Source organism: Podarcis vaucheri (assembly GCF_965113315.1).
Source record: "Podarcis vaucheri genome assembly, chromosome: 6".
Lineage (NCBI taxonomy): Eukaryota > Metazoa > Chordata > Lepidosauria > Squamata > Lacertidae > Podarcis > Podarcis vaucheri.
In genome coordinates this window covers 85,004,373-85,018,216 of record NC_138764.1, presented here as the reverse complement: position 1 = coordinate 85,018,216, position 13,844 = coordinate 85,004,373, and the positions used below count along the sequence as shown (strand labels likewise).

The following is a 13,844-nucleotide window of genomic DNA, read 5'->3' as shown; positions in this document are numbered from 1 at the left end:
GAAGAGAGTTTGTGAATACATATCTGCCCAAGAAATAGCAGCATGGAACTTTTCACACAGGAGAGACATTTTTAACAGCCTTTCCGGTGGAGAGAATGGCTATTAAAAACAAGTCCTTCTCTGCAGAAGACTGACATTTCTAATAACTGCACCTGCCAATGTATCCCAGGGCTGGCCTGCAGAGGGGTTTTCTCTTTGGCTTTGAAAGTCAGCCAGGTTCTAATCTCTCAAGCCGCTTCTTAATCTCTCAGAGGCTGTGCTTAGAAAGAAAAAATATATCCTAGCAGGCTTGGTCGAGCTACATGCAAAAGTGCCAAGGTGACAGACATCACAGTGCGAGGTACCCAGTAATTATGAGTGCAATATGCTGCAAAGTAGGAGGCAGAGAAAGAACTATTTTTGGGTACCACATCTTATGCATAAAAATGTGCCATTGTTATAATAACGAGAGCTGCTCATGTTTTCATTCTTCAGTGTCCAGCTTCTTCCTTATTGTCTCTAGAAGTTAAATTCCAGAGTGGGCGGTGGATAAATGTTGCGTCCAGTGGGCATCCGTGTTAATGCATGGACTTTACAGAAGAAGCAGTGAGACATGCAGACAAGAGTAAACTGGAAAAGAATGTGCAGCTATTTCAATTACCTGCATATGCATTGTGTTAATGTGGGGCATTAGACCTAGAGGGTTGCTTGAAAGGTTCTTTAGAAAAAGGTGACAGAGAGCTAGGGATGCCACCTGGCTATTTATCATTGTTGTGGCTTGCCACCCAATCTCCAAGTGGTGCGAAATTCCAGACAAACACTCAGGGTTCATGTTTCCTTTTGGAATGAGGCACAGCAGAGACTGTGGTGCCTTTATGATATATGGTTTATTTACACATATATACAACCTGAGCCCACGATGGAGGGGTTCACAGCATAATCACCCAAAGAGGGCTCCATAGCTTGCAACCTTGGATTCAATAAGAAATCAAGCATCGCTCTGTCTCTCTGGCTTCTCAGTCTGCTACTTCCTTGCTTCTAGCTCACATCACTCCACTCTCAACTCTGGCCTTTGTCTTTCTAGATACCAGCCAGTTGAGGAAGGGGGCTCCACCCATTTTTCTCCTGGCACTGAGCCACTCCCTTTGTTTCCTTAATGGCCCATTACCCAAGCTACCACCTCCATTAGGAAGCTAGTCTGGCTATTCCAGGAATTTGAATCTTTGCTTAAATTTTCACAGTTGCTGGATCCAGGAATTAGAAGGGTCTAGGCATACAGCTTTCTCCACACACCAAACTCATAACATCATTAGTAGTATCATCATCATCATCATCACCATCAAGTGTTTATACAGTGGTACCTCAGGTTAAGTACTTAATTCGTTCCGGAGGTCCGTTCTTAACCTGAAACTGTTCTTAACCTGAAGCACCACTTTAGCTAATGGGGCCGCCGGAGCACGATTTCTTTTCTCATCCTGAAGCAAAGTACTTAACCTGAAGCACTATTTCTGGGTTAGCGGAGTCTGTAACCTGAAGCATATGTAACCTGAAGCATATGTAACCCGAGGTACCACTGTATCTCCTCTCTAGAGACATTGGTGTAAATTGCAAAATATTAATAAACTTAAACAGAAGGAAAGTGCAGCTTGTTAAGGATGCTAAGGTTTATTTGGAGAAAGCGACTTGCTTTAAAGTACAGTACAGAGACACCCTTAATCTCAGGAAGTGGGGTGTCTGTGTATCACATGGCGAATTTTCTCCCTTTGGGAATGAAGCCTGACAACAAGGCTTCACTGTGCAGCCAGTAGGCTAGTATTCACTTTTGCAGGAGGTGGGGAGCTAATTGGCAACCGATAGAGAGCTTGGATTCCAGCTGCCAAGGTTGGGCTGGGAGAAAAGAGCCCAACAAACTCGCCAGCACAGTGGGGTTAATTGCTCCATTCCAAAGAGAGGAAACGTTATTGAGTCCTCATATGACTCACCCTGAAGGCTCCCCTCTCCACTGCCTCACTGCAGGTTTTTCTTTGGGCTGAAGATTAGCTTGGAGAACCGAAACAAACAAGCAAGGTGTTGCAATTGTTTGAAATTACATCCCACCTTTTGGGGGGATTAAGAAGGCCCATACCTTTAGAGTTGCCACTGGATGCCACAAAGATTTTGATGATGAATGACTTCACAGTTTCAAAGCCTGCTGCAAATGCTGTTCATTCACGGTAGATTCATCAAATTCTGCTAAGATCAGCAGGGGAAGAGACAACACAGCAGGAAAGGGAAGCCTTGCCCTGTCTTTCTTCTTGTTCTAGTACCGGTTAAAGGAGTTTTGACACCAGACAAATGACCTCTGATTCAATTTAAATTTTAATTGCAAATTGAAATCCCTCTGTCTCTGCCCCTGCATTTTTCAACTGGCCCAAAATTGACGAGCTGGCCACCACGTAGGCTGCAAGGAAAGGCTGGTTTTCTCTTTCTTTGTACCAAATTTGGTGAAAATCTAGAGTGGCCAGTTAGGCTTCGCCAAAAAGAAGACAAAAGTGGGTGCCAATTTACATAAAATCTCTGTGTTAATTGATATGCATATATGTAAATGTAGTAATTCAGATAGCAATTGAGGACATCTAACCATAACTGTGTGCCTGCTTAGTTGATTTGGCCTCTGCTCTGCCTACTTTATAGCAGATGGACCTTGGAATGGAGAACTGCCCTTTGGCACCCTTACAGAGGATTGTCCTCTGTAAAGCAGGACACAAGGCTATCCAGTGGAAAACAAGTGTAGAGTTGACAAAATGGATACGACTAAACAACAACAAAACTGGAGGGTATGCATTGCATCAGCCAAAAATGGAAGTCAATAAGCTCCAAGATTGGACTTTCTCTCCATTCCTAAGTGTTTAGGTGTGACAAAACTTTTCTAATCTATTGCTTCTGTGTTGTCTTTGCTCTCCAGGGCAGAAGTGTGAACTCTGGCTTTGTGGGTGTGTCTTCACCTTGGCTGACATCTTGCTGGGAGCCACGCTGCATCGCCTCAAGTTTCTAGGACTCTCTAAGAAATACTGGGAAGATGGCAGTAGACCCAACCTACAGAACTTCTTTGAAAGGATACAAAAACGCTTTGCCTTCAGGAAAGTTTTGGGAGACATACACACCACCCTCCTCTCGGCAGTGGTACCCAATGCCTTTAGGCTGGTCAAGCGGAAACCACCATCCTTTTTCGGAGCCTCCTTCCTCATGGGATCTCTAGGGGGGATGGGGTATTTTGCGTATTGGTATCTAAAGAAAAAATACATCTAACGCAGGCTGTTCTGGTGTTTAGTTTGGTGTCTCTGTGCTGTGTGAAACCATGATGAATCTTCAGTAACTGTAATGAAATTTGAAACCAATATGAATAACTATACTGTTAATGTAACATTCCATAGTCTAGAAGTAGAAAAAAACCTATACTGCAAGGAAAGCGAATCAACGACGACAACAAAAATTCAACTTGTACAATGCCTTTTTTTTAGGTTTAAGTATTATACAACTGTAAACAGTGGTTGTGTTAATGCTTACACAACCGCTGTGGAGCAAAACTGCCCTCTAGCACAGGAAAGCGCCATTAGAAGAGAAGCAACAACACCCCCCAGCAACACAAAATGGAAAGACGGGGTTATCTTCGGCACCTTTACATTTTTTCCAATGTTTGTTGGCCACATAGCACATTTTTTCCCACGGGTGCGAATTGCGGGGACTTTTCTCTCCTAAGAGCTGTTGTGGTGTTGTGATGATGACATAGGCTTATTTTTTAACAAAACACAGAGATGCACACAACAGAAATAGAATGAACACAGTCAGACCACAGTAGTTTGTGAAGTTCTAGCTTAAGGTGGAAATGAATTATTTGTGTCTCTTTCTCTCTTTGTATACCATCATTTCCATTCAATCAAGCATTTTTAATCGACTTGCGCTTAGAATGTATCCACTTTCTACTTCTATATTTTTTTAATTTGCTTTTTTAATTGTTGACAGCCAGTGGGTTTCTTCTGATTGTATCCTTGATTTCACAGATGAATCTCTGTCTTACTGAGGTGTTTGCCTCGAGTTCCTTTCATGAATTTGCCAAGCATCGTTCACCAAAGGAGCCTTGCCGGACTCTAACAACAGGACTGTTTTCATAAGTTTCAAGCCATTTCCAAAGGATGTGTTTTGATTTCTTTCTTCCTTTCCCCCTGCCATTCTTTCCTTGAGGAGCATTTTTTTTAAGTGACTTTTTTGCTGTGTATTTTCTTAGAAACACTTTGCACAGAAAATCACCTTTCTCACTTTCTTGTGCCTTTTGCATGTTGGAAAGAATAATGAGCATCACTGCTACTCATGCTTAAAAACCCTCTGAGAACCTAAATAAACCATATGGGAGGAGTAATGGCTTTACATTTCTAAATGTGTTTAGCATCAGTTGACTCATTTCCCGGAGTAAATGTGTCTGCACACACTGTGCCTTTTTCTACTTTAATGTAGTCAGGGGTTGGCTTAGCCTCAGAATTTGCCATGATTTACTCCATGAATAGGAATTAGAGTCGTATCTTGGTTTTCAAACAGCTTAGTTCTCGAACGTTTTGGCTCCCAAAAGCCGCAAACCCAGAAGTGACTCTTCCGGCCTGCAAACTATTTTTGGAAGTTGAACATCTGACGGGGCTTCCGCAGCTTCCGATTGGCTGCTGGAGCTTCCTGCAGCCAATCAGAAGCCACGCTTTGGTTGCCGAACATTTTGGAAGTCAAACGGACTTCTGGAATGGATTCTGTTCGACTTCCAAGGTACGACTGTATTAACAAAGAGATGCATGTTTTTTCCTCGACTTCAGTGCTCTTCCAGGCAATTATTAAGCATTCTTGTTGGTTTGCTTGCAGAAACCTTACACAGGGGTGTGATTGCATGGGGAATGCTCTCTACTGAGCATTCATTCTGTTCTGTTTGCAGGGCAGTTATATGACCATGAGCATTCACCCTGCATTCATCCCTAGTTGCTTGCAGAGTGCTTATACATGTTTCCCTTAATCATTCGTCCTTCCCCACTTTTCCATGCATTTCCATGGGTGACGTCCGTACCATACACTGAAAGGACATTTATACCACTTTAACAGCCATGGCTTCCCCCACCCCTGCCCAACTCCTGGGAACCATAGTTTTCCCTTCACAGGGCGACAGTTCCCAGTACTCTTAACCAACTATGGTTTCCGAGATTCTTTGGTGGAAGCTAAGTGCTTTTAACATACGGTGTGGATGTGACCGTGTCAGCTCCCTCACTGCAAAAAGTCAGTTGCTGTTGTTTGTAGTGCCTTTGAGAACAGATGAACCACCAACCAGGGGCATAGGATAGGGGGGGGGCGGAGCGCCCCAGGTGCCCTCACTGAGGGGGGTGACATTTGGTGCGCTGCACGCCTGTGACTCCCAAGCCTACCCCGAGCCATCAGGCATATGCTCCACCGCTGCCACCAAGATGCCAATCTTAGCATCTGAGAGGGTTTGTAGGGAAGGAAGTTCTCTTTTCCCCAGCTGGTGCCTCCCACCATTCCTCTACGTCCAGCCAGTCCATAACAGCACGACAAGCTAGTTGACAAGCCAGCCATTGCATTGTTCCTCATTTCGCTAAAAATCTCTAGTCTTATATTTCACACCTGCTGTTTCCCTCCAGGATATATTTACGAGAACATGTTGACACAGGCCTGAAAGGCAGATTTTCCAGAGTCATTTTGAATGCATTGTGAATTGTGAAGAAAAAAACGTAGGCCACTTTTTGCTAACGGTTTGTGTGGGTTGTGTCTCTCTCCTCCCACCAGCGATTGATAGAGACATTAACTGCATTTAAAACTTGCAAACCCTCCTACTGCTCTCCCCACACACCCCTCTCCCAAATACAAACCTTTGCGTGTGGAGGTCCCCAAGCCACCCCTCAAAATAATTCACAAATCACACATAATTTTTGTTTAAGGTTTTTGGCATAATTTCGCCACAACTTTATTAAAATACATAATCTGTGAGTGGTTGCTTAGGCATTGGTTATGACTATCTGTCCTCCCGCCTGGGACAGAACTGACTTTCCTAACTTCCTCGGAAGCCAGTGAAGGGAAAACAATATTGGGGATCAGTTGAGCTGAGTGACAGTCCCTCACCGCTCACCCAACCTGCTGCCCAAGGCTTGCCGGCCCTGGTCCCATTTCAGGGATTGGACGAAATCGTGGCAAGCCCCAGGATTCCTTTAATGGAATTCCCTTCCACACCACCATTGGAGGGGCAGGCCCAGCCTATCCTGACCCCTCCTCCACCAATTATTATAACCAATGCCTAACCGCAACCTTACAAGTTGTGACGAATTGCTAAGTAGTAGGCAAAAACCAAATGGCACCAGTCAATCAGCCAAATGGACAAAATTCCTACTAGGCCCCTGCCCCAACGACAGACGACCCCATGACAGGCATAGCAAGGTCAACCGGAACTCAGGGCGGGCGGGCGGGTGATCCGATATACTCAGCGAAAGAGAAAGCAAAAGCGGAGTGCTCCAATATTTAAAGCCTTTGGACCCACCCACCCAATTTGCAACATGCAATTTGCCCCAGCAACCCAGTCATCCAATCGTTGCTTCAGGCAATCACCATTTAACCTGCCTGGCAACAGAGGGTTGGCCTGGCAGACCCCACCACAACACGTGCTCTCATTTCAGGGAGAACACACTTTGCAAAATTTATTTTTTTTAAAAAATAACATTTATTAATAATTTCAAAATTACAGAAAAGAAAGAAACAAAAATTAAAAACAACACTACAATACATAGAAAAAAATAAGGGGGAAAAACAAGACATAAAAACCAATGCAACAATACAGCAAAAAGATAAAAAAAGAAGGAAAAAAGACACAAATCCCATATTACATATCTTTAACTTCCATTTGTTTGTTTCATTGACCTCCTCACACCTCCCTTTTTGTATTCTAGTTTGATTTATTATTTCAGCAAATTCTTTCCATCTTTCTCAATTTTTACTAAATAATTTATCTTGACAATTTAACCTATTAATTAACTCAACAAATCCTTTCCATCCTTTCCCCATATTCTGTTATTCAAATTACCTTAAATTATTTAACCTTATCTTACCAAAAAATACTTAGAGCTTAACGCTTAATACTCGATTATACATAACTCCTGATATCTTTTCTACTAGAGTCATATAGTTTCATTCCAACATTTTCCCTAATGTTCATTAATTTTAGGCTAATTCCCTAAAAAAATAAAAATAAAAATAAATTCTTTATAAATTTTCTTCCAATCTTCATCCAACGTCTCTTCTTCCTGGTCTCGGGTCGTGTCAGTCCTTACTGTCCATTCCATCTAGTCCATCAACCTGGTAATCTTATGTCCGAGGCCCTTAAGTCTCTTCCATGTCCCTTCTGCAGATCTTCTTCTTCTTGTTTATACTTGCACTTTTCCTTGTCTTTTGTTGGTCTCTTTCTTAGTTTCTTTCCTTTCTCGTTGGGGAGTAGGTCTCTGGGGGATTCCAACCCAAAATTATCTTCGTCTCCCTTCATCCAACCAGCCCATTCCCCAGAGTCCCACTCCCCACAATCATCAATGTAGTCCAAAAAATATTTAAAAATATATTTCGAGGTCTCTCCAAAGTTAAGAACCTCCTCAGCTCCAGACTCCCCCTGGCCGACTCCAACTTCAATCTTCAAAGACAGCGGCTTATGCTCCTGTAGGGCCTCGGGTCTCTCCATTTGTTTTATTTGAGGTGCAACCGCAACCTCCTCCTTTATCTTCTGCACTTGCCCAATCAGTACAGGTTCCTGAGTTGGTCCCTGAATAGTTTCTGTATCAATATTCCCCGTTTGTCCACAGTTATTAACCACAACAGTCATCAAATCCATTCTCACATTCATCAAATCCATCTTCTCATGCATCTGTTCCAGCAAGGCACTTGTCTTGCATAAAGCAAGCAGCAAAACTTCCTCCCAGCTCATATTTAGTCAAGGTCAAAAAGGACTGGTCCCACTATCTTAATCTGACAGCTGTAGAGTCCTCAAGTAGACGCAGCAACAATTTAGCAAGCTCCCTCTAGAGGAGACAATTTCTATTTGTATCCATTTTTTTTAAGGCAAGTCCAACAAAGGAAAATTACTTTCATTTTTCAGATATTTTGTTTCTTTAGAATGCAGAAGGCAACATTGAAATCAATTTATTTCTCTTCTTTAGCTATCTGTCAAAGTATTCCATTCACTGTCAATGAACCTCTCCAAGAATTTCTGTCTCTGACACCCCGTTCCCAGGTTAGAGATGGTGGAAACTTATTTTTCTTCACTCCCTCTCCTGCAGGTGTTAAACAAAGTCCCCCCCCCTTTTCTCCTGCTTCCAAGGGGGTTTCAGTAATTATAAATGAAGGAAATTTAAACTTTTTTAACGACTTTCCAGACTTTAGCTTACAAGGTTTTTGCTTCAGTCTATGTACAAAAACCGGAAGGCAGACTTCCTGTTTTGAACCTTCCCACTTCGGTGCCAAATTAAGATATTTCTTGATCCAATTTTCCATTTCTACTCACGGGTACTTGTTTTAAATCCAATTGTCCACAGGAAAAAGTCAGCGCTCTCCGGCAATGGCTGTGCGGCTTCACTCCGTGAAAGTAGCAATCAGTTCGCAGCACCGCGCCGCTCATCCCACTTCACTCCGGAGCCCCAAAATGGGGTTCCCAGTGCGTAGGGGGGGCGCTCCTGGTGCCCTGCCGAACCTCACGTTCCCAGGCTTCCTCCGCCTGGGATTTCTAGCGGGTCCCCACCTTCGCCGCGGCGGGAAGACCCAGTTTCTACGGAGCCAGTTCCTCCAGTCGGAGGCGCTAACCCGGAAGTCCTCACTTTGCAAAATTTATTGAAGTTCTTTTAATTAGCTGGGAGTAGAACGGTTGCTCAACAGTTACAGCACATGCACTGAATGCAAAAAGTCCTAGGTTTATTCTCTGGCATCTCTGGGTAGGGTTGGGAAAGACCTGCCAAAAATGCTGGGGCCCACTGCAAGTTAGTGTAGACAAAACTCAGCCAGGTGGTCTGACTCAGCTTTGTATAAATTATAGGTGCTTTCTCCATTGCAACCTCCCCACCCACCCATATTTGGTATAGTTTTCTGTTCTTCACTCCAGGATTCAGGCAAACTGCTGCAGCAGATCCCTGAATCATCCTTAGCCTCATCTGAACTTGCGCTCCTCCCTGCTTTGCCTTCCAGCTTCAGTGCCAGCTTCCATTTGCAATGTTATTGCCATATTCTGACCCTCGCAGACAACCTCACTTCCGGGAGCAGGTGCTTAATTTGATCTTCTTTGCACTTCCTGCCCCATCTGGAGGGTTGCCCAACTGAGTACCAGGGCTCTGAATACCAATTAGCTCCTGGTTTTTCTTTGGCCCTCCTGAATGCTAGGCCAGCTTCAGCCTGCCTTTGTTCTTCAGTTAGCTGCAGTTGTTGGAGCCCTTGTGTGATTGGTGAGATGTGCAAGAAAGCTACTTAAGGCAATGTCTTCATCTCAGATTAGCAGCACTGCCACCTGAATGCCCACTGTCATGGCATTTCTGGCATATATACTGCGACACACATTTTTTAAAGCAGTGAAACCCTAAGAGAATTTTTGGTTTTCCCTCTCCCAGGCTCCCAAGCCCAAGGAAGACTCCTTGCCCTCCCCTAACCATTATGCCATGCAAGATATGGGCCCATGGCCACCTTAATTGGGACTAGGGGTTAACATGACATTCTTGCTAAGAATAGCACTCTTTTAAAATATGATCTTGGTGGACATGAACAGTGGGATCTGATACATGCACATTCAGACATGAATCCCACTGAAGAAGAAGAAGAAGAGTTTGGATTTGATATCCCGCCTTTCACTCCCTTTAAGGAGTCTCAAAGCGGCTAACATTCTCCTTTCCCTTCGTCCCACAACAAACACTCTGTGAGGTGAGTGGGGCTGAGAGACTTCAAAGAAGTGTGGCTGGCCCAAGGTCACCCAGCAGCTGCATGTGGAGGAGCAGGGAATCAAACCTGGTTCACGAGATTACGAGACTACCGCTCTTAACCACTCACCACACTGGCTCTCACTGAGTTAAAATGGGCTAGCTTTATGGGTATATGTACAGGCAACGACTGATTTACATGCGTTTAGTATGTGCACCATCGCACATGATGACCTGGAACGCAACCCCTGCACAAATCGGGAGTTACCTGTACAGTACTCTTGTTTAGGAGTTAAATCCTATTAAATTGAGTGGGATTGAGTAAACATGCATAGACTCCAACTGTTACTCCCACTACTTTTAATGGATAAAAACTTGTTTAACTGGTTTGTTCATCTAACTGTGAAGAGCTCTTAAGTACCATACCCAAAGGCACATGCTATCAAAAGGCTCCACTGGGAATAACAGCCAAATCTCTCATAACACACTTACACACACACTTCAAGAATCTGTCCCCAAACAGTCCTCTTCTACATTTCAAACTTTCTAAAAGTTCACTCAAAACTGATGGAGCCGTGCATGCAAATCTATTACATTATTGTCCCACACTGATGTTTCTTTATTTAAACTAATGGGCAGGCTAAAACCACAGTAATGCACTACAATGGTGGTTGAAAGGAAGGAGAATTAACAGAGCTCCTAGAACTACAAATAACCTTTAAACAATTCTGAACAGCAAAAAACAACAGGTGTTTCTTTTGAGTAATCCAGAAATAGAAAACAGCTCCCCATCCCTAGATGAGCAAGCATCACATATAATTTAACCATTGTTACAGAGAACTAAAGTTAGATTGAGAAGGGCAAACAGCTTACTAAGCTGAAGGCTGCATGCACACCATATATTTAAATTACACACCCACTCCTGAATCCTGGGAACTCTATTTTAAGGGTGCTGGAATTATAGCTTTGAGGGGGAAACTATACTTCCTCCTGTTTTCAGGGTAGAGGGCTGTAAATACTGTATTTTTCGTCCCATTGGATGCACCTAGTTTTTTTTTGGGGGGGGGGGAATAAAGGAAATTTTTTTTTCCTTTATTTCCCCCCCAAAACCAGGTCGGGGAAACTGAACCAGGTCGAGGAACAGCGGGATGGTGGCGTTGCGCCTCCTTGCTGTGCCCCGAGCTTGTGGGGCTGGCCGATGTCTGTCCAGCGTGCGGGGCGCTCTGCTTCAGGGCGCCCCTCGTGCTGGGCTGCTATCTGCAGCGTGGGGAGCCCTGCAGGGAACTCCCGCAGGGCTCCAACTTGCTGCGGATGTCTGTCCGGCGGGCGGGACGCTCTGCTTCAGGGCGCCCTTTGCGCCGGGCGGCAGGCTGCTATCTGCAGCGTCGGGAGCCCTGCGGGACCTCCCGCAGGGCTGCCTAGGCTGCGGATGTGTTCCCGAAGCGCCGGGCGCTCTGTTTTCAGGGCGCCTGACGCTCTGGGAAGCAGGCTGCTATCCGCAGCATAGACAGCATATCCTAGGCTGCGGATGTGTTCCCGAAGTGCCGGGCGCTCTGCTTTCAGGGCACCCGATGCTCCGGGAAGCAGGCTGCTATCCGAAGCCTAGACAGCCCTGTGGGACCTCCCGCAGGGCTGCCTAGGCTGCGGATGTGTTCGTGAAGCCTGGAGAATGAGAGGGGTCGGTGCGCACCGACCCCTCTCGCTCTCCAAGCTTCAGCGAAAGCCTGCATTCGCCCCATAGGATGCACCCATATTTTCCCTTCATTTTTGGAGGGGGAAAAGTGCGTCCTATAGGGCAAAAAATACGGTATATGGTGTGTATACGCAGCCTCAGTTTAAGACAGGCTTCCTCAAACTCAGCCCTCCAGATGTTTTGGGACTACAACTCCCATGATCCCTAGCTAGCAGGATCAGTGGTCAGGGATGATGGGAATCTGGAGGGCCGAATTTGAGAAAGCCTGGTTTAAGAGATTTAGAACTACTATTTGTGGCAAGGTTTGAGAAATGGTAAAAATGTTTCATAGCTTTAGATGTGCAGAACCAAGCTTTTTTTATCTATACAGTGTGGAGCACCATGCAGACTGGATCACATGCTGATACCTTGAGATGCAGTAACAAGACCAGAGGCATTTATTCCCCTCTTCAAGATGTAAGACACCATGTGAACAGAAATAAACACATTTTTTTTTTTTGCGCATGCTAATCCACCACCAGCTGCATCTCTATTTTTAGGGTGGCTGGAACTAAGCAGATGTGTTTGTACACACACATGTCCATGTGTGATGACAGTTTTCTACATCATAGTCTATTAACCAATGATGTTTAGATCAAGTATTTAGCTGTTTCAGCCACACTGCAACAACCCAGTACCATAAATGTAACTTGGCCGGGTGAGGGGACCCAGTTTGCAATTCTGTAGATGGCTGAGAAACATGCTTCCTGCAAGCAAATGCTGATCCAGTCAAAGATCTTAAAATCCATCTTAGTTACTCCTTTGCATTTTTGGTTACATCCTATTAGCTGACCATAGGTTATCCAAACCTAGAGGAACTTGCTCGATGCCACTCTAAACATTATAGAAATGTAGAGTTGGAAGGAATCCCGAGGGTCATCTAGTCCAACCCCCTACAATGCAGGGATCTCCAAGCCAATGTGAACTTAAGGAAGTTCATGGAAGATTTCTTCCACCCTCTCCCCCAGCTGTCAGTCATTTTGAGCCTCACACCCCACCCACATTGTTCAGGAAGGGCCCCCACCTTCCAGAGAGACTTTTCAGGGGCCTGATTTATTAACAAATCCATTAAATCACCATTATAATCATCTTAACATTTTAGGTATTTTCCACCCCTCGAGCCTTTATGTGGAATTCAGTTGAACTGCATTCTGGTTATCCAAGATTCTCATCCATTTTAGCAACCTGATCACCAGAGAATCTGTAGAGTCATGCAATACCCCCTCCTGACTCCCTTAACAGCACACTACATTCCAGGAAGGACAAAAACTGTGTGTTTGCTTAAGCATCTTCTGTTTAGAAAGCCGCTCCAACCACCATACATTCCGAACGTGCCCTGTTCTAGTTTTCTGGCAGCCTCCTGCTTTTCTAGGGAACAATTCAATGTTCTGCTGCCAGCTTGAGCGATGTTAAGCTTTTATTCCTACGGGATGCAATACAAAGGCAGATAATACACAATCCAAAAAGGCCAGGCCACCAATCAGCACTCAATCAAGCAACATACCCCAAAGAGAAAAGAAGCAGATTTCTGTCCCTAGAAAATTTGGCTGTGCATCTAGGGACACCCATCTGCTTCGTATGACATTCATACATCCAATAAACTGGGACAAAAGGGAGTGAAATCAGTGAAAATCCAAACAAGATTCAACTGCCTACTCAATGACTAGAAGGATATTTTGTCTATCAACCTTACCTACCGAATTAACTAAAGCCAATCAAAATATGCAACCTGCTAAACATGTGCATGTAAGACTAATTCAACAGGGTTTCCTTAATTGCTTTTGGGCTTGCAGGCATTGAAATGTTACTGTGTTACACCTTTAATATATAGTGTCATGTTTACAAAATAAACTACATTTGAAGCAAAATAGTGGGACTTCCAACAAAATGTTGCTGTGTTCAGGTCCCAAACCCAGTCAGTCGAAATTCCATATCCATTCAACACACTTAGTCCAGAGTTGGGTTTTTCTTGTGCAGGGGGCATCTTCCGCTTAGCCCCCCCCCCCCCCGATGGTTTGCACTTCTACAAAAACATGTCTCTTATAAGTGAATGTGCTATTTTGGCTGCATAAAGAGCAAGAGCAAGAGAATGTGCTTGCTATTAGAATGTGGGATATATTTTGCAATCTCAAAACTTTTTTTACATTTCATAATTTCTGCACAAATGAAAATGACAGGAG

The 13,844-nt window shown here is 44.3% G+C and overlaps 1 protein-coding gene across 1 annotated transcript in view; it reads left to right on the top strand.

Moving 5' to 3' along the window:
* Positions 1-4,397, top strand: part of GDAP1L1 (ganglioside induced differentiation associated protein 1 like 1) — a 51,433-nt gene extending 47,036 nt beyond the window's left edge. The window contains exon 6 of the mRNA XM_082226359.1: positions 2,924-4,397. Coding sequence (XP_082082485.1) covers positions 2,924-3,267 — 344 coding nt within the window. The 3' untranslated portion in view covers positions 3,268-4,397. The remainder of the gene's footprint in view (positions 1-2,923) is intronic.
* The last annotated feature ends 9,447 nt before the right edge of the window (positions 4,398-13,844 follow it).